Source organism: Oncorhynchus gorbuscha, linkage group LG17, assembly GCF_021184085.1.
Source record: "Oncorhynchus gorbuscha isolate QuinsamMale2020 ecotype Even-year linkage group LG17, OgorEven_v1.0, whole genome shotgun sequence".
Classification (NCBI taxonomy): Eukaryota; Metazoa; Chordata; class Actinopteri; order Salmoniformes; family Salmonidae; genus Oncorhynchus; species Oncorhynchus gorbuscha.
In genome coordinates, this window is record NC_060189.1 from 3,898,575 (window position 1) to 3,923,077 (window position 24,503).

Genomic DNA, 24,503 nt, shown 5'->3' on the forward strand with positions numbered 1-24,503 from the left:
AACAGGAAAGGGCCTTCCCCAAACTGTTGCCACAAAGTTGGAAGTACAGAATCATCTAGAATGTAATTTTATGCTGTAGTGTTAAGATTTCCCTTCTCTGGAACTAAGGGGCCCGAACCATGAAGCACAGACCCAGACCATTATTCCTCCTCCACCAAACTTTACAGTTGGCACTCTGCATTGGGGGCAGGTAGCGTTCTCCTGACATCCGCAAAACCCAGATTCGTCCATCGGACTGCCAGGTGGTGAAGTGTGATTCATGACTCCAGAGAACGCATTTCCACGCTTGGCATTGTGCGTGGTGATCTTAGGCTGCTCGGCCATTTCAAGAAGCTCCAGACCCAGACCATTATTCCTCATCCACCAAACTTTACAGTTGGCATCGTGCGTGGTGATCTTAGGCTGCTCGGCCATTTCAAGAAGCTCCAGACCCAGACCATTATTCCTCCTCCACCAGACTTTACAGTTGGCATTGTGCGTGGTGATCTTAGGCTTATGTGCGGCTGCCCGTCCATTGAAACACATTTCATGAAGCTCCAGACGAACAGTTCTTGAGGCAGTTTGGAACTCGGTAGCAACCCGAGGACAGACGATTTTTACTCGCTACGCGCTTCAGCACTCAGCTTGACATTTCCACTTCGCAACAACAGCACTGAGAGTTGACCGGGGGGGGGGGCAGCTCTAGCAGGGCAGAAATTTGACGAAACTGACTTGTTGGGTAAAGTGCCACGTTGAAAGTCACTGAGCTCTTCAGTAAGGCCATTCTACTGACAATGTTTGTCTATGGAGATTGCATGGCCATGTGCTCGATTTGATACACCTGTCAGCAACGGGTTGGTCTGAAATAGACGAACCCACTAGTTTCAAGGTCTGTCCACATACGGCTGTATATCTAGTGTTCGATCAAGATCAACCTTGCCATCGATCAGCTTAAACCAGCACCTGCTACCAAGAGATAAGATCATCCCTAACCCCCTGGTCCCAGATCAGTTTGCGCCTTCTAACCAACTCCTACAGTTATTGTCACGAGCCACTGGCAAAACAACACAAACAGATCTGGGACCAGGTAGATTATCCTAAACTAGAAGATCAAGCAGCTGACCAGGGTTACAGCAGCACATATTATAACCACGCCTTATAAACAGGGGGATTTAACCTTACAGGTTCATCATTGTGGGTTGAGTCACTGACGTGATCTGCCTGTCCGGGGTTTGTGCTCGCCCCTTGGGTTCGTGCCGTGGGGGAGATCTTTGTGGGCTATATTCGGATTTGTCTCAGGATAGTAAGTTGGTGGTTGAAGATATCCCTCTTGGGGTGTGGGGGCTGTGCTTTGGCAAAGTGGGTGAGGTTATATCCTGCCTGTTTGGCCCTGTCCGGTTGTGTCCTCGGATGGGGCTACAGTGTCTCCTGACCCCTCCTGTCTCAGCCTCCAGTATTTATGCTGCAGTAGTTTATGTGTCGGGGGGCTAGGGTCAGTTTGTTATATCTGGAGTATTTCTCCTGTCTTATCCGGTGTCCTGTGTGAATTTAAGTATGCTCTCTCTAATTCTATCTCTTCTATTCTCTCTCTGTTTTTCTCTCTCTCTCTCTCTTGGAAGACCTGAGCCCTAGGACCATGCCTCAGGACTACCTGGCCTGATGACTCCTTGTTGTCCCCAGTCCACCTGGTCTTGCTGATGCTCCAGTTTCAACTGTTCTGCCAGCGGCTATGGAACCCTGACCTGTTCACCGGACGTGCTACCTGTCCCAGACCTGCTGTTTTCAACTCTCTAGAGACAGTAGAGATACTCTTAATGATCAGCTATGAAAAGCTAACTGACATTTACTCCTGAGGTGCTGACCTGTTGCACCCTCTACAACCACTGTGATTATTATTATTTGACCATGCTGGTCATTTATGAACATTTGAACATCTTGGCCATGTTCTGTTATAATCTCCACCCGGCACAGCCAGAAGAGGACTGGCCACCCCTCATAGCCTGGTTCCTTTCTAGGATTCTTCTTAGGTTCTGTCCTTTCTAGGGAGTTTTTCCTAGCCACCGTGCTTCTACACCTGCATTGCTTGCTGTTGGGGGTTTTAGGCTGGGTTTCTGTACAGCACTTTGAGATATCAGTTGATGTAAGAAGGGCTTTATAAATACATGTGATTGATTGATGGCTAAAAGGCTAGATTTAATATGGCTGTAGTAATCTAGGAAAATACTTTTCTTCTAGTGAGAGACATTGTAGGTGGTATTGTTGACAACCATGGAGAGAGTTATCAGAGAGCTGCTGCCAATGACTGGAACGAATGACAAAAACCTCTGAAGCTGGAGACTCTTATCTCCCTCACTAGCTTTAAGCACCAGCTGTCAGAGCAGCTCACAGATTACTGCACCTGTACATAGCTCATCTATAATTTAGCCCAAACAACTACCTCTTTCGCCTACTGCATTTATTTATTTATTTAACTCCTTTGCACCCCATTATTTCTATCTCTACTTTCCACATTCTTCCATTGCAAATCTACTATTCCAGTGTTTTACTTGATATATTGTATTTACTTCGCCACCATGGCCTTTTTTTGCCTTTACCTCCCTTCTCACCTCATTTGCTCACATTGTATATATACAGTACCTTGCGAAAGTATTCGGCCCCCTTGAACTTTGCGACCTTTTGCCACATTTCAGGCTTCAAACATAAAGATATAAAACTGTATTTTTTTTGTGAAGAATCAACAACAAGTGGGACACAATCATGACATTTATTGGATATTTCAAACTTTTTGAACAAATCAAAAACTGACAAATTGGGAGTGCAAAATTATTCAGCCCCTTTACTTTCAGTGCAGCAAACTCTCTCCAGAAGTTCAGTGAGGATCTCTGAATGATCCAATGTTGACCTAAATGACTAATGATGATAAATACAATCCACCTGTGTGTAATCAAGTCTCAGTATAAATGCACCTGCACTGTGATAGTCTCAGAGGTCCGTTAAAAGCGCAGAGAGCATCATGAAGAACAAGGACGACACCAGGCAGGTCCGAGATACTGTTGTGAAGAAGTTTAAAGCCGGATTTGGATACAAAAAGATTTCCCAAACATTAAACATCCCAAGGAGCACTGTGCAAGCGATAATATTGAAATGGAAGGAGTATCAGACCACTGCAAATCTACCAAGACCTGGCCGTCCCTCTAAACTTTCAGCTCATACAAGGAGAAGACTGATCAGAGATGCAGCCAAGAGGCCCATGATCACTCTGGATGAACTGCAGAGATCTACAGCTGAGGTGGGAGACTCTGTCTATAGGACAACAATCAGTCGTATATTGCACAAATCTGGCCTTTATGGAAGAGTGGCAAGAAGAAAGCCATTTCTTAAAGATATCCATAAAAAGTGTCGTTTAAAGTGTGCCACAAGCCACCTGGGAGACACACCAAACATGTGGAAGAAGGTGCTCTGGTCAGATGAAACCAAAATTGAACTTTTTGGCAACAATGCAAAACGTTATGTTTGGCGTAAAAGCAACACAGCTCATCACCCTGAACACACCATCCCCACTGTCAAACATGGTGGTGGCAGCATCATGGTTTGGGCCTGCTTTTCTTCAGCAGGGACAGGGAAGATGGTTAAAATTGATGGGAAGATGGATGGAGCCAAATACAGGACCAATCTGGAAGAAAACCTGATGGAGTCTGCAAAAGACCTGAGACTGGGACGGAGATATGTCTTCCAACAAGACAATGATCCAAAACATAAAGCAAAATCTACAATGGAATGGTTCAAAAATAAACATATCCAGGTGTTAGAATGGCCAAGTCAAAGTCCAGACCTGAATCCAATCGAGAATCTGTGGAAAGAACTGAAAACTGCTGTTCACAAATGCTCTCCATCCAACCTCACTGAGCTCGAGCTGTTTTGCAAGGAGGAATGGGAAAAAATTTCAGTCTCTCGATGTGCAAAACTGATAGAGACATACCCCAAGCGACTTACAGCTGTAATCGCAGCAAAAGGTGGCGCTACAAGTATTAAATAAAGGTGTTCTCAACTTGCCTACCTGGTTAAATAAAGGTGTTCTCAACTTGCCTACCTGGTTAAATAAAGGTGAAATAAGAAATACATTTAAAAAAAGAGGAGAGTCCCATGACTCTCTCTCTCTCCTCATCCATGTCTCTCTCTCTCTCCTCATGCATGTCTCTATCTCTCTCTCCTCATCCATGTCTCTCTCTCTCCTCCTCTACCTCCATGTCTCTCTCTCCTCTCCCATGACTCTCTCTCTCCTCTCCCATGACTCTCTCTCTCTCCTCATCCATGTCTCTCTCTCTCTCCTCATCCATGTCTCTCTCTCTCTCCTCATCCATGTCTCTCTCTCTCTCCTCATCCATGTCTCTCTCCCTCTCCTCATCCAGGTCTCTCTCCTCCTCTACCTCCATGTCTCTCTCTCCTCTCCCATGACTCTCTCTCTCTCTCTCTCCTCATCCATGTCTATCTCTCTCTCCTCATCCATGTCTATCTCTCTCTCCTCATCCAGGTCTCACTCTCTCCTCCTCTACCTCCATGTCTCTCTCTCCTCTCCCATGACTCTCTCTCTCTCTCCTCATCCATGTCTATCTCTCTCTCCTCATCCATGTCTCTCTCTCTCTCCTCATCCAGGTCTCTCTCTCTCCTCCTCTACCTCCATGTCTCTCTCCTCTCCCATGACTCTCTCCCTCCTCTCCCATGACTCTCTCTCTCTCCTCATCCATGTCTCTCTCTCTCTCCTCATCCATGTCTGTCTCTCCTCCTCTACCTCCATGTCTCTCTCTCCTCTCCCATGACTCTCTCTCCTCTCCCATGACTCTCTCTCTCTCTCTCCTCATCCATGTCTCTCTCTCTCCTCCTCTACCTCCATGTCTCTCTGTCCTCTCCCATGACTCTCTCTCTCCTCTCCCATGACTCTCTCTCTCTCTCGCTCTCCTCATCCATGTCTCTCTCTCTCTCCTCATCCATGTCTCTCTCTCTCCTCCTCTACCTCCATGTCTCTCTCTCCTCTCCCATGACTCTCTCTCTCTCCTCATCCATGTCTCTCTCTCTCCTCCTCTACCTCCATGTCTCTCTCTCCTCTCCCATGACTCTCTCTCTCTCCTCATCCATGTCTCTCTCTCTCTCCTCAGCCATGTCTCTCTCTCTCTCCTCATCCATGTCTCTCTCTCTCCTCCTCTACCTCCATGTCTCTCTCTCCTCTCCCATGACTCTCTCTCTCCTCTCCCATGACTCTCTCTCTCCTCCCCCATGACTCTCTCTCTCCTCTCCCATGACTCTCTCTCTCTCCTCTCCCATGACTCTCTCCCCCATCTCAGTCTCTCCTCCACCTCCATGTCTCTCTCTCTCCTCCTCCACCTCCATTTCTCTCTCTCCTCTCCCATGACTCTCTCTCTTCTCTCCCATGACTCTCTCTCTCCTCTCCCATGACTCTCTCTCTCCTCTCCCATGACTCTCTCCCCCATCTCAGTCTCTCCTCCACCTCCATGTCTCTCTCTCTCCTCCTCCACCTCCATGTCTCTCTCTCCTCTCCCATGACTCTCTCTCCCTCTCTACTCTCCTCCATGACTCTCTCTCCTCTTCCTCCATGATTCTCTCTCTCCCTCTTGTCGTCTCCTCCTCCCCACACCTTAATTCTTTGTTAGCTGAAATCCCTGGCCTGTCTCAACATGAAGATGTGGAGGGGGATAAAACACAGTCGTTGCCTTGACCACCACAACACTGGCAGCACGCACGCACACACGCACGCACGCACGCACGCACGCACGCACGCACGCACACACGCACGCACACACACACACACACACACACACACACACACACACACACACACACACACAATCACCTGATGCTACACATTTATTTTTAAAATTTAACACACAGTTAAGAACACACACACACACACACACACACACACACACAATCCTCTAACACAAAGCCACGCACGCACACAGAGCAAGGTTCAAAGTACCCTGGTTCCTAATCAGTGTACATACAGTATTATATTAAGAGTCAATCATGTCCTGATGCTATTGCTAACATTTATTTTTAAAATTTAACCTTAATTTAACTAGGCAAGTCAGTTAAGAACAAATTCTTATGTTACAATGACGGCCTACCAGAAGACAAAAGGCCTCCTGCGGAGACGGGGACTCTGATTAAAATTAAAATATAGGACAAAACATCACGACAAGAGAGACACCACAACACTACATAAAGAGAGACCTAAGACAACAACACAGTATGGTAGCAACACAACATGACAACAACATGGTAGCAACACAACATGACAACAACATGGTAGCAACACAACATGACAACAACATGGTAGCAACACAACATGATAACAACACGGTAGCAACACAACATGACAACAACATGGTAGCAACACAACATGACAACAACATGGTAGCAACACAACATGACAACAACATGGTAGCAACACAACATGACAACTACATGGTAGCAACACAACATGGTCGCAACACAACATGGTAGCAACACAACATGGTCGCAACACAACATTACAACATGGTAGCAACACAACATGATAGCAGCACAAAACATGGTACAAACATTATTGGTCACAGACAACAGCACAAAGGGCAAGAAGGTAGAGACAACAATACACCACGCAAAGCAGCCACAACTGTCAGGAAGAGTGTTCATGATTGATTCTTTGAACGAAGAGATGGAGATAAAACTGTCCAGTTTGAGTGGTTTGTTTTTGCAACTTGTTCCAGTCGCTTCCTGCATAGCTGAATCTGTATAACAACAAAGACCAACGAATGTCCAGGTCCTGTAGACAGGCGTTGACCTACAAGTATCAGCAATGAAGTACAGTAATGGCCACAGTGTAGAAGTGGGCCGAGGTTGATCATCTTAAGTTCTCTGGTATACTTTAGCATCGCTGTTATTAATATATAGATGTAACGGCAGATCTCCTCTTCGTCCGAAGAGGAGTAAGGACCAAGATGCAGCGTGGTAAGTGTCCGTAATGTTTTTAATAAAGACAAATGAACACTCGAACAAAAACAATAAACGATAACGTGAAATCTCCAAAAACCGAAAACCGAAACAGTACCGTGTGGCGACAAACAGTCACACGGAAACAAACACCCACAAACCAACAGGGAAACAGTACCGCGTGGCGACAAACACTCACACGGAAACAAACACCCACAAACCAACAGGGAAACAGTACCGCGTGGCGACAAACACTCACACGGAAACAAACACCCACAAACCAACAGGGAAACAGTACCGCGTGGCGACAAACACTCACACGGAAACAAACACCCACAAACCAACAGGGAAACAGTACCGCGTGGCGACAAACACTCACACGGAAACAAACACCCACAAACCAACAGGGAAACAGTACCGCGTGGCGACAAACACTCACACGGAAACAAACACCCACAAACCAACAGGGAAACAGTACCGCGTGGCGACAAACACACGCACGGAAACAAACACCCACAAACCAACAGGGAAACAGTACCGCGTGGCGACAAACACTCACACGGAAACAAACACCCACAAACCAACAGGGAAACAGTACCGCGTGGCGACAAACACACGCACGGAAACAAACACCCACAAACCAACAGGGAAACAGTACCGCGTGGCGACAAACACTCACACGGAAACAAACACCCACAAACCAACAGGGAAACAGTACCGCGTGGCGACAAACACTCACACGGAAACAAACACCCACAAACCAACAGGGAAACAGTACCGCGTGGCGACAAACACTCACACGGAAACAAACACCCACAAACCAACAGGGAAACAGTACCGCGTGGCGACAAACACTCACACGGAAACAAACACCCACAAACCAACAGGGAAACAGTACCGTGTGGCAACAAACACACGCACGGAAACAAACACCCACAAACCAACAGTGAAACTCAGGCTACCTAAGTATGATTCTCAATCAGAGACAACTAACGACACCTGCCTCTGAGCTCAGTTGGTAGAGCATGGCGCTTGTAACGCCAGGGTAGTGGGTTCGATCCCCGGGACCACCCATACGTAGAATGTATGCACACATGACTGTAAGTCGCTTTGGATAAAAGCGTCTGCTAAATGGCATATATTATTATTATATTATTATTGAGAACCATACTAGGCCGAAACAGAAACCAAACATAGAAAAACAAAACATAGACTGCCCTTATTTTCAATGACAGCCTAGGAACAGTGGGTTAACTGCCTGTTCAGGGGCAGAACGACAGATTTGTACCTTGTCAGCTCAGGGATTTGAACTTGCAACCATCCAGTTACTAGTCCAAAGCTCTAAGCACTAGGCTACCCTGCCACCCAAGGGTAGCCATAGTTGAGAATAGCCAGAGAGGAACCTTGTGAAGGCTTTGTGTTAGAGGAGTGTGTGTGTGTGTGTGTGTGTGTGTGTGTGTGTGTGTGTGTGTGTGTGTGCGTGCGTGCGTGCGTGCGTGCGTGCGTGCGTGTGCCTACATTTCATTTAAAGCACTAAGCTGATTATCTAACAATAACACCAACATGCTCCTATCAGCCTTCAACCTTCAGCCTTACTCCAGGCTACTGAGAAAACACACAACATGCAAGGATAGAGAGAGACGAGGACAGAGAGAGAATGAGGACACAGAGAGAGACGAGGACAGAGAGAAAATGAGGACAGAGAGAGAGAGGAGGACAGAGAGAGAGGAGGACAGAGAGACGGGAACAGAGAGACGAGGACAGAGAGAGAGAGATGAGGACAGAGAGACGAGGACAGAGAGAGAGACGAGGACAGAGAGAGAGACGAGGACAGAGAGAGACAAGGACCGAGAAAGGCAAGGACAGCAGGTAGCCCTGAGTCTAGGCCCGTCTCCACAAAGCAGCCTTGTGGTACAGGCAGTTCCTGGTACAGCTCCTGAGGTCGTCTGATGTGTCTATAATGCAGGGTCAAAGTGCTCGACACGTAGAAAGCAGAGAGGGGATCATGGAACATACAGAACAATATTGCATCGACTGTTGATTTAGTTAATAGGGTCTGTGTCTTTATCATTGTGTGTTGGCAGTAGAAGGAGAACCAAAGCCCAATACCGATGGTACTGGCAGAAAGTGGGGACACCGTATGTGAAGAATAACAGCAAGAGTTGAAACTGAGGTGATAAATATTAGTATATTCCTCCCTCCCTCCCTCCATCCATCCATCCATCCAATCATCCCTCCCTCCCTCCCTCCATCCATCCATCCAATCATCCCTCCCTCCCTCCATCCATCCAATCATCCCTCCCTCCCTCCCTCCCTCCCTCCCTCCCTCCCTCCCTCCCTCCCTCCCTCCCTCCCTCCCTCCATCCATCCATCCATCCAATCATCCCTCCCTCCCTCCATCCATCCAATCATCCCTCCCTCCCTCCCTCCATCCATTCCCTCCCTCCCTCCCTCCCTCCCTCCCTCCCTCCCTCCCTCCCTCCCTCCCTCCCTCCCTCCCTCCCTCCCTCCATCCAATCATCCCTCCCTCCCTCCCTCCATCCATCCAATCCTCCCTCCCTCCCTCCATCCATCCAATCATCCATCCCTCCCTCCCTCCCTCCCTCCCTCCCTCCCTCCCTCCCTCCCTCCCCCTCCCTCCCTCCCTCCCTCCCTCCCTCCCTCCCTCCTCCCTCCCTCCATCCATCCATCCATCCATCCAATCATCCCTCCCTCCCTCCATTCACCCATCCATCCATCCATCCATTCACCCCTCCCTCCCTCTCTCCCTCCATCCATCCATTCTCAGTAGGTAGGTGTTTACCTCACGTTTCCTGGGCACAGTAGAGTCTTCATGATCTTGTGGGTCTGTAGCGTTTGAGCTGAGCACCTCTGAGAAGCCTGTGATGGTGTCTATGAACTCTGGTGTAGAGTATCGGCCATAGCGTTTACTACCCCGCACAAACTTAGCTTGGACTGTTGAGTCTGTGGAGAAGGAGAAGGCGATGAGAATGGTCCATTGAAAAAACATCATGAAATCACGTCTAAACCTGTCACTACTTCTACCAAAGGTTCCTCATTTAGAAACCTACATTTCGTTCTGTCAGGAAGAACAAACAAAACAACCTTTATCGACTTTCAATGTTTTCACTTCCATTCAGACACAGACTGTGACTCAGGACGCATTAGCTCAACTGACAGGGATTTGAAGTCATATTTAAGGAACAGTGATTACCTGGTCCTAAAAGTTAACACGGATTGACCGCTCTCTAACTCTACGGCACCGATTTAGTAATCCTTCTTAAATAAGTCTTACCTGCCTCCTCTCTCTCCCTCTCTGTGTCTCTCTCTCCCTCTCTCTCTCTCTCGCTCCCTCTCCTCCTCTCTGTGTCTCTCTCTCTCTCCCTCTCTGTGTCTCTCTCTCTCCTTCTCTCTCCCTCTCTGTGTCTCTCTCTCTCTCTCTCTCTCTCTCTCTCCCTCTCTGTGTCTCTCTCTCTCTCCCTCTCTCTCTCTCGCCCTCTCTCGCCCTCTTTCTCTCTCTCTCCCTCTCTCTCCCTCTCTCCTCCCTCCTGGAGTCACCCTCCTCCCCTCTCCTCCCCCCGGAGTCTCCATCCTCCCCTCTCCTCCCCCTGGAGTCACCCTCCTCCCCTCTCTTCCCTCCTGGAGTCACCCTCCTCCCCTTGGAGTCTCCCTCCTCCCCTCTCCTCCCCCCTTGGAGTCACCCTCCTCCCCTCTCCTCCCCCTGGAGTCACCCTCCTCCCCTCTCCTCCCTCCTGGAGTCACCCTCCTCCCCTCTCCTGCCCCTGGAGTCTCCCTCCTCCCCTCTGCTCCCTCCTGGAGTCACCCTCCTCCCCTCACCTCCCTCCTGGAGTCACCCTCCTCCCCTCTCCTCCCCCTGGAGTCACCCTCCTCCCCTCTCCTCCCTCCTGGAGTCACCCTCCTCCCCTCTCCTCCCTCCTGGAGTCTCCCTCCTCCCCTCTCCTCTCCCTGGAGTCACCCTCCTCCCCTCTCCTCCCTACTGGGGTCACCCTCCTCCCCCCCTGGAGTCACCCTCCTCCCCTCTCCTCCCTCCTGGAGTCACCCTCCTCCCCTCCCCTCCCTCCATGTCACATTGCCTGGCCTGGCCTCGCCCTCCCCCTTCCTCCATCCCTGTCACACTGCCTGGCCTCGCCCTCCCCCTTCCTCCCTGTCACACTGCCTGGTCTCTCCCTCCCCCTCCTCCTCCTCCTCCCTGTCACACTGCCTGGTCTCTCCCTCCCCCTCCTCCTCCTCCTCCCTGTCACACTGCCTGGTCTCTCCCTCCCCCCTCCTCCTCCTCCTCTCTGTCACACTGCCTGGCCTCGCCCTCCCCCTCCCTCTCTGTCACACTGCCTGGTCTCTCCCTCCCCCTCCCTCTCTGTCACACTGCCTGGTCTCTCCCTCCCCCCCTCCTCCTCCTCCTCCCCCTCCTCTCTGTCACACTGCCTGGTCTCTCCCTCCCCCTCCTCCTCCTCCTCCCCCTCCTCTCTGTCACACTGCCTGGTCTCTCCCTCTCCCTCCCCCCTCCTCCACCTCCTCCTCTCTGTCACACTGCCTGGTCTCTCCCTCCTCCTCCTCTCTGTCACACTGCCTGGTCTCTCCCTCCCCCTCCCCCTCCCTCCCCCTTCCTCCCTGTCACACTGCCTGGTCTCTCCCTCTCCCTCCCCCTCCCTCCCTGTCATACTGCCTGGTCTCTCCCTCCCCCTCCTCCTCCTCCTCTCTGTCACACTGCCTGGTCTCTCCCTCCCCCTCCTCCTCCTCCTCCTCTCTGTCACACTGCCTGGTCTCTCCCTCCCCCTCCTCCCTGTCACACTGCCTGGTCTCTCCCTCCCTCCTCCTCCTCTCTGTCACACTGCCTGGTCTCTCCCTCCCCCTCCCTCTCTGTCACACTGCCTGGTCTCTCCCTCCCCCTCCTCCTCCTCCTCCCCCTCCTCTCTGTCACACTGCCTGGTCTCTCCCTCCCCCTCCTCCTCCTCCTCCTCCCCCTCCTCTCTGTCACACTGCCTGGTCTCTCTCCCTCTCCCTCCCCCTCCTCCCCCTCCTCCTCTCTGTCACACTGCCTGGTCTCTCCCTCCCCCTTCCTCCTCCTCCTCTCTGTCACACTGCCTGGTCTCTCCCTCCCCCTCCCTCCCCCTTCCTCCCTGTCACACTGCCTGGTCTCTCCCTCTCCCTCCCCCTCCCTCCCTGTCATACTGCCTGGTCTCTCCCTCCCCCTCCTCCTCCTCCTCTCTGTCACACTGCCTGGTCTCTCCCTCCCCCTCCTCCTCCTCTCTGTCACACTGCCTGGTCTCTCCCTCCCCCTCCTCCTCCTCCCTGTCACACTGCCTGGTCTCTCCCTCCCTCCTCCTCCTCTCTGTCACACTGCCTGGTCTCTCCCTCCCTCCTCCTCCTCCTCTCTGTCACACTGCCTGGTCTCTCCCTCTCCCTCCTCCTCCTCCTCCTCTCTGTCACACTGCCTGGTCTCTCCCTCTCCCTCCTCCTCCTCCCTGTCACACTGCCTGGTCTCTCCCTCCCCCCTCCTCCTCCTCCTCTCTGTCACACTGCCTGGTCTCTCCCTCCCCCCTCCTCCTCCTCCTCCTCCTCCCTGTCACACTGCCTGGTCTCTCCCTCCCCCTCCTCCTCTCTGTCACACTGCCTGGCCTCCTCCTCCCCCTCCTCCTCCTCCTCTCTGTCACACTGCCTGGTCTCTCCCTCCCCCTCCTCCTCCTCCTCCTCCTCCTCCTCTCTGTCACACTGCCTGGTCTCTCCCTCCCCCTCCTCCTCCTCCTCCTCCCCCTGTCACACTGCCTGGTCTCTCCCTCCCCCTCCTCCTCCTCCTCCTCCTCTCTGTCACACTGCCTGGTCTCTCCCTCCCCCTCCTCCTCCTCCTCTCTGTCATACTGCCTGGTCTGTCCCTCCCCCTCCTCCTCCTCCTCCTCCTCTCTGTCACACTGCCTGGTCTCTCCCTCCCCCTCCCCCTCCTCCTCCTCCTCCTCCTCTCTGTCACAATGCCTGGTCTCTCCCTCCCCCTCCTCCTCCTCTCTGTCACACTGCCTGGTCTCTCCCTCCCCCTCCTCCTCCTCCTCCTCTCTGTCATACTGCCTGTTCTCTCCCTCCCCCTCCTCCTCCTCCTCCTCCTCTCTGTCACACTGCCCGGTCTCTCCCTCCCCCTCCTCCTCCTCCTCCTCTCTGTCACACTGCCTGGTCTCTCCCTCCCCCTCCTCCTCCTCTCTGTCATACTGCCTGGTCTCTCCCTCCCTCCTCCTCCTCCTCCTCCTCTGTCACACTGCCTGGTCTCTCCCTCCCTCCTCCTCCTCCTCCTCTCTGTCACACTGCCTGGTCTCTCCCTCCTCCTCCTCCTCCTCTCTGTCACACTGCCTGGTCTCCTCCTCCTCCTCTCTGTCACACTGCCTGGTCTCTCCCTCCTCCTCCTCCTCCTCCTCTCTGTCACACTGCCTAGTCTCCTCCTCCTCCTCCTCTCTGTCACACTGCCTGGTCTCTCCCTCCTCCTCCTCCTCCTCTCTGTCACATTGCCTGGTCTCTCCCTCCCCCCTCCTCCTCTCTGTCACACTGCCTGGTCTCCTCCTCCTCCTCCTCCTCTCTGTCACACTGCCTGGTCTCTCCCTCCTCCTCCTCCTCCTCCTCCTCTCTGTCACACTGCCTGGTCTCTCCCTCCCCCCTCCTCCTCTCTGTCATACTGCCTGGTCTCTCCCTCCTCCTCCTCTCTGTCACACTGCCTGGTCTCTCCCTCCTCCTCCTCCTCCTCCTCCTCCTCCTCCTCCTCCTCCTCCTCCTCCTCCTCCTCCTCCTCCTCCTCCTCCTCCTCCTCCTCCTCCTCTCTGTCACACTGCCTGGTCTCTCCCTCCTCCTCCTCTCTGTCACACTGCCTGGTCTCTCCCTCCCCCCTCTCCCTCCTCCTCCCCCTCCTCCTCCTCCTCCTCCTCCTCCTCCTCTCTGTCACATTGCCTGGCAGGGCTGTAGTTGAGTTTCTCTGCCCTCACTGACACTCAGGTGGCTTAATTCATCTGATCCGGTGGGAGGGAGACTGTAAACACAGAACAGCCAGCACCGTTTGAACACAGGACTACAGCTTGTGATACATCACAACCCAAACAGGGCACTTAAGGACTCTTCATTTTATACAATGATTATTGAAGAGAGACAGAACAGATGCCCAAACTGTATGGTCTTAGGAATCTAATTACATGTCCAAGAGAATACATTGATTCCGTGTGCCGTACCATATTCCATGTTCCGTACCATATTCCATGTTCCGTACCATATTCCATGTTCCGTACCATATTCAATGTTCCGTACCATATTCAATGTGCCGTACCATATACAATGTGCCGTACCATATTCAATGTACCGTACCATATTCAATGTTCCGTACCATATACAATGTGTCCGTACCATATTCAATGTTCCGTACCATATTCAATGTTCCGTACCATATTCAATGTTCCGTACCATATTCCATGTTCCGTACCATATTCAATGTTCCGTACCATATTCAATGTTCCGTACCATATTCAATGTGCCGTACCATATTCAATAAATCCCGTACCATATTCAATGTGCCGTACCATATTCAATGTTCCGTACCATATTCCATGTTCCGTACCATATTCAATGTTCCGTACCATATTCAATGTTCCGTACCATATTCCATGTCCCGTACCATATTCAATGTTCCGTACCATATTCAATGTTCCGTACCATATTCAATGTTCCGTACCATATTCAATGTTCTGTACCATATTCAATGTTCTGTACCATATTCAATGTTCTGTACCATATTCAATGTTCTGTACCATATTCAATGTTCTGTACCATATTCAATGTTCCGTACCATATTCAATGTTCCGTACCATATTCTATTTTCCGTACCATATTCTATATGTGCCGTACCATATTCCATGTTCTGTACCATATGTACAACAATGACAGATCAAACACTCACAATTTAATTTTGTGAACCAGCCTGATGTGAACCATGCCTCGAACAAAAGAGATCTCAGAAGACCTAATATTAAGAAGTGTTGACTTGCATAAAGCTGGAAAGGGTTACAAAAGTATCTCTAAAAGCCTTGATGTTCATCAGTCCACGGTAAAACAAATGGTCTATAAATGGAGAAAGTTCAGCACTGTTGCTACTCTCCCTAGGAGAGGCCGACCTGCAAAGATGACTGCAAGAGCACAGCGCAGAATGCTCAATGAGGTTAAGAAGAATCCTAGAGTGTCAGCTAAAGACTTACAGAAATCTCTGGAACATGCTAACATTTCTGTCGACGAGTCTACGATACATAAAACACTAAACAAGAATGTTGTTCATGGGAGGACACCACAGGAAGAAGCCACTGCTGTCCAATAAAAACATTGCTGCATGTCTGAAGTTTGCAAAATAGCACTTGGATGTTCCACAGCGCTACTGGCAAAATATTCTACAGTTGAGTTGTTTGGAAGGAAAACTATGTGTGGAGAAAAAAAGGCACAGCGCACCAACATCAAAACCTCATCCCAACTGTAAAGTCTGGTGAAGGAAGCATCATGGTTTGGGGCTGCTTTGCTGCCTCAGGACCTGGACAGCTTGCTATCACTGATGGAAAAATGCATTCCAAAGTTTCTCAAGACATTTTGCAGGAGAATGTAAGGCTATCTGTCCACCAATTGAAGCTCAACAGAAGTTAGGTGATGCAACAGGACAAGAACCCATTAGACAGATGTAACTGCAGAATGGCTTGAACAGAAGAAAATACGCCTTCTGGAGTGGCCCAGTCAGAGTCCTGACCTTCTGGAGTGGCCCAGTCAGAGTCCTGACCTTCTGGAGTGACCCAGTCAGAGTCCTGACCTTCTGGAGTGGCCCAGTCAGAGTCCTGACCTTCTGGAGTGACCCAGTCAGAGTCCTGACCTTCTGGAGTGGCCCAGTCAGAGTCCTGACCTTCTGGAGTGGCCCAGTCAGAGTCCTGACCTTCTGGAGTGGCCCAGTCAGAGTCCTGACCTTCTGGAGTGGCCCAGTCAGAGTCCTGACCTTCTGGAGTGGCCCAGTCAGAGTCCTGACCTTCTGGAGTGACCCAGTCAGAGTCCTGACCTTCTGGAGTGGTCCAGTCAGAGTCCTGACCTTCTGGAGTGTCCCAGTCAGAGTCCTGACCTTCTGGAGTGTCCCAGTCAGAGTCCTGACCTTCTGGAGTGGCCCAGTCAGAGTCCTGACCTTCTGGAGTGGCCCAGTCAGAGTCCTGACCTTCTGGAGTGGCCCAGTCAGAGTCCTGACCTTCTGGAGTGGCCCAGTCAGAGTCCTGACCTTCTGGAGTGTCCCAGTCAGAGTCCTGACCTTCTGGAGAGGCCCAGTCAGAGTCCTGACCTTCTGGAGTGGCCCAGTCAGAGTCCTGACCTTCTGGAGAGGCCCAGTCAGAGTCCTGACCTTCTGGAGTGGCCCAGTCAGAGTCCTGACCTTCTGGAGAGGCCCAGTCAGAGTCCTGACCTTCTGGAGTGGCCCAGTCAGAGTCCTGACCTTCTGGAGAGGCCCAGTCAGAGTCCTGACCTTCTGGAGTGGCCCAGTCAGAGTCCTGACCTTCTGGAGTGGCCCAGTCAGAGTCCTGACCTTCTGGAGAGGCCCAGTCAGAGTCCTGACCTTCTGGAGTGGCCCAGTCAGAGTCCTGACCTTCTGGAGTGGCCCAGTCAGAGTCCTGACCTTCTGGAGTGGCCCAGTCAGAGTCCTGACCTTCTGGAGTGGCCCAGTCAGAGTCCTGACCTTCTGGAGTGGCCCAGTCAGAGTCCTGACCTTCTGGAGAGGCCCAGTCAGAGTCCTGACCTTCTGGAGTGGCCCAGTCAGAGTCCTGACCTTCTGGAGTGGCCCAGTCAGAGTCCTGACCTTCTGGAGTGGCCCAGTCAGAGTCCTGACCTCAACCTGATTGAGATGCTGTGGCATGACCTCAAGAGAGCACTTCACACCAGACATCCCAAGAATATTGCTGAACTGAAACCGTTTTGTAAAGAGGAATGGTCCAAAATTCCTCCTGACTGTTGTGCAGGTCTGATCCTCAACTACTGAAAACGTTTGGTTGAGGTTGTTGCTGCCAAAGGAGGGTCAACCAGTTATTAAATCAAAGGGTTCACATACTTTTCCCACCCTGCACTGTGAATGTTTACACTGTGTGATCAACTAAGACATGAAAACGTATAATTGTTTGTGTGTTATTAGTTTAAGCAGACTGTATTTGTCTACTGTTGTGACCTAGATGAAGCCCAGATCACATGTTATGACCAATGTATGCAGAAATCCAGGTATTTCTAAAGGGTTCACATAACCATTTTCTTCCCAATGTACATTCAACAATAAGCAACGAGGTCTGTTGACAAGAGCGATGCAGGTTTTTCCTAAAAGCTAAGGCATTGTCAAGAGAGAGAGAGAGAGAGGTCACATGCTTGGGAGACAGAGGACGTGAGGATCAAGGACCAATGAGTGTTTGTGTGTCGAGGGAGCTATACCGTTGAACAGTGACATGTTTCACAATTCCACTCCTTCCTTACCTGGTGATAGAGAAGCAGGTGCTGTCTCCTGACTGGGCGCAGGTGGTGCTACTATGCTCGTTGATAACACCACAATCAGGGCATTCTTGAACTGGTCAAAACCAACCTGCAACACAAAATACATCATGTTGCAATGAGACACAACAGTTTTTCTGATTGTTCTCCCACAATAACATGAACAGGGAAAGACAAAATATTACTGAGATGATAAAATATTGGTCATGAAATTCCTAACATTGAATTGCATTGAATCCTGTGAATGCAGGATAGAGGACGGGAGGTGTCCCTGGACGATATGTCTAGGGAGGTGGAGGAGGGGGTGTCCCTGGACGATATGTCTAGGGAGGTGGAGGAGGGGGGTGTCCCTGGACGATATGTCTAGGGAGGTGGAGGAGTGGGTGTCCCTGGACGATATGTCTAGGGAGGTGGAGGAGGGGGTGTCCCTGGACGATATGTCTAGGGAGGTGGAGGAGGGCGGTGTCCCTGGACGATATGTCTAGGGAGGTGGAGGAGGGGGTGTCCCTGGACGATATGTCTAGGGAGCTGGAGGAGGGGGTGTCCCTGGACGATATGTCTAGGGAGGTGGAGGAGGGGGTGTCCCTGGACGATATGTCTAGGGAGGTGGAGGAGGGGGGTGTCCCTGGACGATATGTCTAGGGAGGTGGAGGAGGGGGTGTCCCTGGACGATATGTCTAGGGAGGTGGAGGAGGGGGTGTCCCTGGACGACATGTCTAGGGAGGTGGAGGAGGGGGTGTCCCTGGACGATATGTCTAGGGAGGTGGAGGAGGGGGTGTCCCTGGACGATATGTCTAGGGAGGTGGAGGAGGGGGTGTCCCTGGACGATATGTCTAGGGAGGTGGAGGAGGGGGTGTCCCTGGACGATATGTCTAGGGAGGTGGAGGAGGGGGTGTCCCTGGACGATATGTCTAGGGAGGTGGAGGAGGGGGTGTCCCTGGATGATATGTCTAGGGAGGTGGAGGAGGGGGGTGTCCCTGGACGATATGTCTAGGGAGGTGGAGGAGGGGGATGTCCCTGGATGACATGTCTAGGGAGGTGGAGGATGAGGGTGTCCCTGGATGACATATCTAAGGAGGTGGAGGAGGGGGGTGTCCCTGGATGACATGTCTAGGGAGGTGGAGGATGACAAGGGGTGTCCCTGAACGATATGTCTAGGGAGGAGGAGAGGGGGTGTCCCTGGACGATATGTCTAGGGTGGTGGAGGAAGGGGGGGTGTACCTGGACGATATGTCTAGGGAGGTGGAGGAGGGGGGTGTCCCTGGATGACATGTCTAGGGAGGAGGAGGGGGGTGGCCCTGGATGACATGTCTAGGGAGGAGGAGGGGGTGTCCCTGGATGACATGTCTAGGGAGGAGGAGGGGGGTGTCCCTGGATGACATGTTCCCTCTGAGGTTGCCCTTATCTTGACCTAGAGGCTCACTCTTCTCTCCGTGAGCTTGTCCAGGAGGGGTTGTATTTTTGATGGGAGTGTCTAGAATTGACAAATGATATATGCCATTTGATGAGGTAATGTTTTGGTTCTAAGTGGTACCAAGAACGAGACAAGAACTTCGGTTTAGGAGACCAAACTGAAGGATAATTTATAGCTAATGCTGTCTGGCAATAGGATACTGCTTTTTTCAAGTAAAAGGTTATTTGTGTAATGTTCCTAAGATCTAAGCTCATATCATTAAAGACGGGACTTTATGATAACTCTGACTTGTGTGTGGTTTGCTCTCTCATTATTTGGTAATACAGGAAATTTCCACGACACATCAGCCTTATTTTTTCAAAGTTTTGATTTTGATGTACGGTAGTTGCATGAATTTTGGATCCATCGTCCCAGAACTGTCCCAGAGTCTGTTAGACCTGTCCCAGTCTGTTAGACCTGTCCCAGTCTGTTAGAACTGTCCCAGAGTCTGTTAGAACTGTCCCAGAGTATGTTAGACCTGTCCCAGAGTCTATTAGAACTGTCCCAGTCTGTTAGAACTGTCCCAGAGTCTGTTAGAACTGTCCCAGAGTATGTTAGAACTGTCCCAGAGTCTGTTAGAACTGTCCCAGAGTCTGTTAGACCTGTCCCAGTCTGTTAGAACTGTCCCAGAGTCTGTTAGAAGTGTCCCAGAGTCTGTTAGACCTGTCCCAGTCTGTTAGACCTGTCCCAGTCTGTTAGAAGTGTCCCAGAGTCTGTTAGACCTGTCCCAGAGTCTGTTAGAACTGTCCCAGTCTGTTAGAACTGTCCCAGAGTCTGTTAGAACTGTCCCAGTCTGTTAGACCTGTCCCAGTCTGTTAGAACTGTCCCAGAGTATGTTAGAACTGTCCCAGTCTGTTAGAACTGTCCCAGAGTCTGTTAGAACTGTCCCAGTCTGTTAGAACTGTCCCAGAGTCTGTTAGAACAGTCCCGATTATTTCTCAGTTGTTCTCTTGCTGTGTTGGTTCTAATAATGATTGGTAAGACTGGGGGAGGGGTCAGGATACAACACACAGACCTGCTGCACTCCCCCTCCCTATCACTCACTCAGTCACTCAGCAACAGCCTGCCTCACGCCCTGATAGTCAGCAGCAGGTCACAATACAATTACAGGTGCAATTTAGAAATACTGTGAATGCTGTCACAACAGACAATGGGAACACTGTGAATGCTGTCAAAACAGACAATGGGAACACTGTGAATGCTGTCACAACAGACAATGGGAACACTGTGAATGCTGTCACAACAGACAATGGGAACACTGTGAATGCTGTCAAAACAGACAATGGGAACACTGTGAATGCTGTCACAACAGACAATGGGAACACTGTGAATGCTGTCACAACAGACAATGGGAACACTGTGAATGCTGTCACAACAGACAATGGGAACACTGTGAATGCTGTCACAACAGACAATGACAGGAACACCATGAATGCTGTCACAACAGACAATGGGAACACTGTGAATGCTGTCACAACAGACAATGGGAACACTGTGAATGCTGTCACAACAGACAATGGGAACACTGTGAATGCTGTCACAACAGACAATGGGAACACTGTGAATGCTGTCACAACAGACAATGACAGGAACACTGTGAATGCTGTCACAACAGACAATGCCAGGAACACTGTGAATGCTGTCACAACAGACAATGCCAAGAACACTGTGAATGCTGTCACAACAGACAATGGGAACACTGTGAATGCTGTCACAACAGACAATGGGAACACTGTGAATGCTGTCACAACAGACAATGGGAACACTGTGAATGCTGTCACAACAGGCAATGGGAACACTGTGAATGCTGTCACAACAGACAATGCCAGGAACACTGTGAATGCTGTCACAACAGACAATGCCAGGAACACTGTGAATGCTGTCACAACAGACAATGCCAGGAACACTATGAATGCTGTCACAACAGACAATGCCAGGAACACTGTGAATGCTGTCACAACAGACAATGCCAGGAACACTGTGAATGCTGTCACAACAGACAATGCCAGGAACACTGTGAATGCTGTCACAACAGACAATGGGAACATTGTGAATGCTGTCACAACAGACAATGGGAACACTGTGAATGCTGTCACAACAGACAATGGGAACACTGTGAATGCTGTCACAACAGACAATGCCAGGAACACTGTGAATGCTGTCACAACAGACAATGCCAGGAACACTGTGAATGCTGTCACAACAGACAATGGGAACACTGTGAATGCTGTCACAACAGACAATGGGAACATTGTGAATGCTGTCACAACAGACAATGGGAACACTGTGAATGCTGTCACAACAGACAATGACAGGAACACTGTGAATGCTGTCACAACAGACAGTGGGAACACTGTGAATGCTGTCACAACAGACAATGGGAACACTGTGAATGCTGTCACAACAGACAATGGGAACACTGTGAATGCTGTCACAACAGACAATGGGAACATTGTGAATGCTGTCACAACAGACAATGGGAACACTGTGAATGCTGTCACAACAGACAATGGGAACACTGTGAATGCTGTCACAACAGACAATGGGAACACTGTGAATGCTGTCACAACAGACAATGGGAACACTGTGAATGCTGTCACAACAGACAATGGGAACACTGTGAATGCTGTCACAACAGGCAATGGGAACACTGTGAATGCTGTCACAACAGACAATGGGAACATTGTGAATGCTGTCACAACAGACAATGGGAACACTGTGAATGCTGTCACAACAGACAATGACAGGAACACCGTGAATGCTGTCACAACAGACAATGGGAACACTGTGAATGCTGTCACAACAGACAATGGGAACACTGTGAATGCTGTCACAACAGACAATGGGAACACTGTGAATGCTGTCACAACAGACAATGGGAACATTGTGAATGCTGTCACAACAGACAATGGGAACACTGTGAATGCTGTCACAACAGACAATGGGAACACTGTGAATGCTGTCACAACAGACAATGGGAACACTGTGAATGCTGTCACAACAGACAATGGGAACACTGTGAATGCTGTCACAACAGACAATGGGAACACTGTGAATGCTGTCACAACAGACAATGGGAACACTGTGAATGCTGTCACAACAGACAATGGGAACACTGTGAATGCTGTCACAACAGACAATGGGAACCCTGTGAATGCTGTCACAACAGACAATGGGAACACTGTGAATGCTGTCACAACAGACAATGGGAACCCTGTGAATGCTGTCACAACAGACAATGGGAACACTGTGAATGCTGTCACAACAGACAATGGGAACACTGTGAATGCTGTCACAACAGACAATGGGAACACTGTGAATGCTGTCGCAGAAGCTGAACTTGGGACACAAATATGATGCTTTTTAGTTTTGCGTCTTTTACCAAATAAATCTCAAATTAACTCCAGTAACGGTTGGCATTTCATTTCCCCACTGTACCGTAACCGAACCGTGACCTCAAAACCGCAATAAGTACCTGGGTTTGGTGAAATTGTCACACCTCTAGTTATGAGTAATCTGGGCTTATTTTACAAAGCAACCCAGAGGCTACCTGCCAGATTTTGGTGGTGGGCAGCTATGAGTGAATTTTACCATTAATAAAATTGAAGCGATATTTTATTTGGACCAGACATGGAGGATAAACGATAACAAAAGATTTAACCAATGTCATTCCTATTCCAGGCCGAAAAAAGCAAGGGGAGAATTTTCCTCATCAAGCACCCTCTCAAACAGACACACTTCACTTGTGAATGTTGATTAGCCTGGTTGTTATGACAACAGACACCTGGGATGAGAAGGCCAATGAAAGGATCTAATTTATCTCAAAAACAAGACGGCTAACAAAGCACCAGAAGACTGGCCCTGGTTCCCTGGCTGACTGGCTCCCTGGATGACTGGCTCCCTGTTTGACTGGCTCCCTGGTTGACTGGCTCCCTGGTTGACTGGCTCCCTGTTTGACTGGCTCCCTGGTTGACTGTGTCAGGATTTGGCCAGGGTTGTTCCGGTTTTTGGTCACTAGATGCCCCCATTGTGCCTTTTGACCTTTTGTTTTCCCTTGATCCCCATTATTATTTGCACCTGTGCCTCGTTTCCCCTGATTGTATTTAAACCCTTTGTTTTCCTCAGTTCTTTGCTCTGTGTTTGTATATTAGCACCCAGCCCTAGTACTCTGTGAACTCTTGTTGATCCCGGTGGACTCTCTTGTGGAATTCTGTTTTTTTTTGTTCTTGTTTGTTTGTTTGTTTTTGAGTATCTTTTGAGGCTTTTTGTGCTGTGCCTTCCACCTTGTGGATTTACCTTTTTGTCTTGGAGGATTACCTTTGTTCTTATGGAATTCCTTTTGAGGTTGTGGAGTTACATGTTTTCCTGAAGAACTTCACTTTTTACTTCATTAATAAATACACCGTCTCAAGTACTGCTGTGTCTGCCTCATCTTCTGGGTTCTGCCGACTATTCGTGGCTCAGTTGGTTAAGTGACTGTTTCTCACTCCGGAGACCCGGGTTCGTAACCGGGTCCTGACAGACTGGTTGACTGGCTCCCTGGTTGACTGGCTCCCTGGTTGACTGGCACCCTGGTTGACTGGCACCCTGGTTGACTGGCTCCCTGGCTGACTGGCTCCCTGGATGACTGGCTCCCTGGTTGATTGGTTGACTGGCTCCCTGGCTGACTGGCTCCCTGGCTGACTGGCTCCCTGGTTGACTGGCTCCCTGGTTGATTGGCTGACTGGCTCCCTGGTTGACTGGCTCCCTGGTTGACTGGCTCCCTGGTTGATTGGCTGACTGGCTCCTGTATGTATCCCACTAAACACACAGCCTGTATCTCACTAAACACACAGCCTGTATCCCACTAAACACACAGCCTGTATCCCACTAAACACACAGCCTGTATCCCACTAAACACACAGCCTGTATCCCACTAAACACACAGCCTGTATCCCACTAAACACACAGCCTGTATCCCACTAAACACACAGCCTGTATCTCACTAAGCACACAGCCTGTATTCTCCCACAGAATCCAGCCTAGCTGATGCAATTTTCCTGACTTTTGTCCACTTTCCTTCCCATGGCCTCCATTGACTTAGTCACCCTAATTCTGGCCTTCCTACAAGGGTAGAAACTGTTGGACGGATTACGAGAAAGACATGAGGTTTGGACCATTGGTTTTCTTAAAAGAGGATTTATTTTTTATTTTTTTACCCATTGGTCAAAAAAACATGTGTTTTTGATTGGACGCCGTAAACACTATCACTACCTCACTCTTCAACCCAGGTTCATTCAACCACAGCGTTACGCTAAAAGATGAAGAGTATCCTATATCCTGAGCTGTGGCCGGGGGAGGGGGTTTACACTGCCAGTGAACTAACAACACCAGTTAGTTAACATTAGTTAACATTAACACTAACTTACAGCTGACCATATCCTGAGTTTTATCAGGGTCGTATTCATTCGTGCACACCATTGCAAAACCATTGCAAAACGTAGCAAAAATGTTGTTGTTTTTTTAATTTAAAAAAACAACAACAGGTGTTTCTTATTAGACAAGTTCTGGTAGTCCCTCCCTG

At 50.1% G+C, this 24,503-nt stretch overlaps 2 protein-coding genes across 2 annotated transcripts in view; both read right to left on the reverse strand.

Moving 5' to 3' along the window:
• LOC124001333 (deubiquitinase DESI2-like) overlaps positions 1 to 24,503 on the reverse strand; it is a 1,147,470-nt gene that overhangs the window by 599,800 nt on the left and 523,167 nt on the right. The gene's annotated exons all lie outside the window — the stretch shown is intronic.
• nin (ninein (GSK3B interacting protein)) overlaps positions 1 to 24,503 on the reverse strand; it is an 83,491-nt gene that overhangs the window by 44,278 nt on the left and 14,710 nt on the right. Inside the window, exons 3-4 of the mRNA XM_046308694.1 lie at positions 17,473 to 17,578; positions 9,770 to 9,930 (exon numbers count right to left, since the gene is read on the reverse strand). Coding sequence (XP_046164650.1) covers positions 9,770 to 9,930; positions 17,473 to 17,578 — 267 coding nt within the window. The remainder of the gene's footprint in view (positions 1 to 9,769; positions 9,931 to 17,472; positions 17,579 to 24,503) is intronic.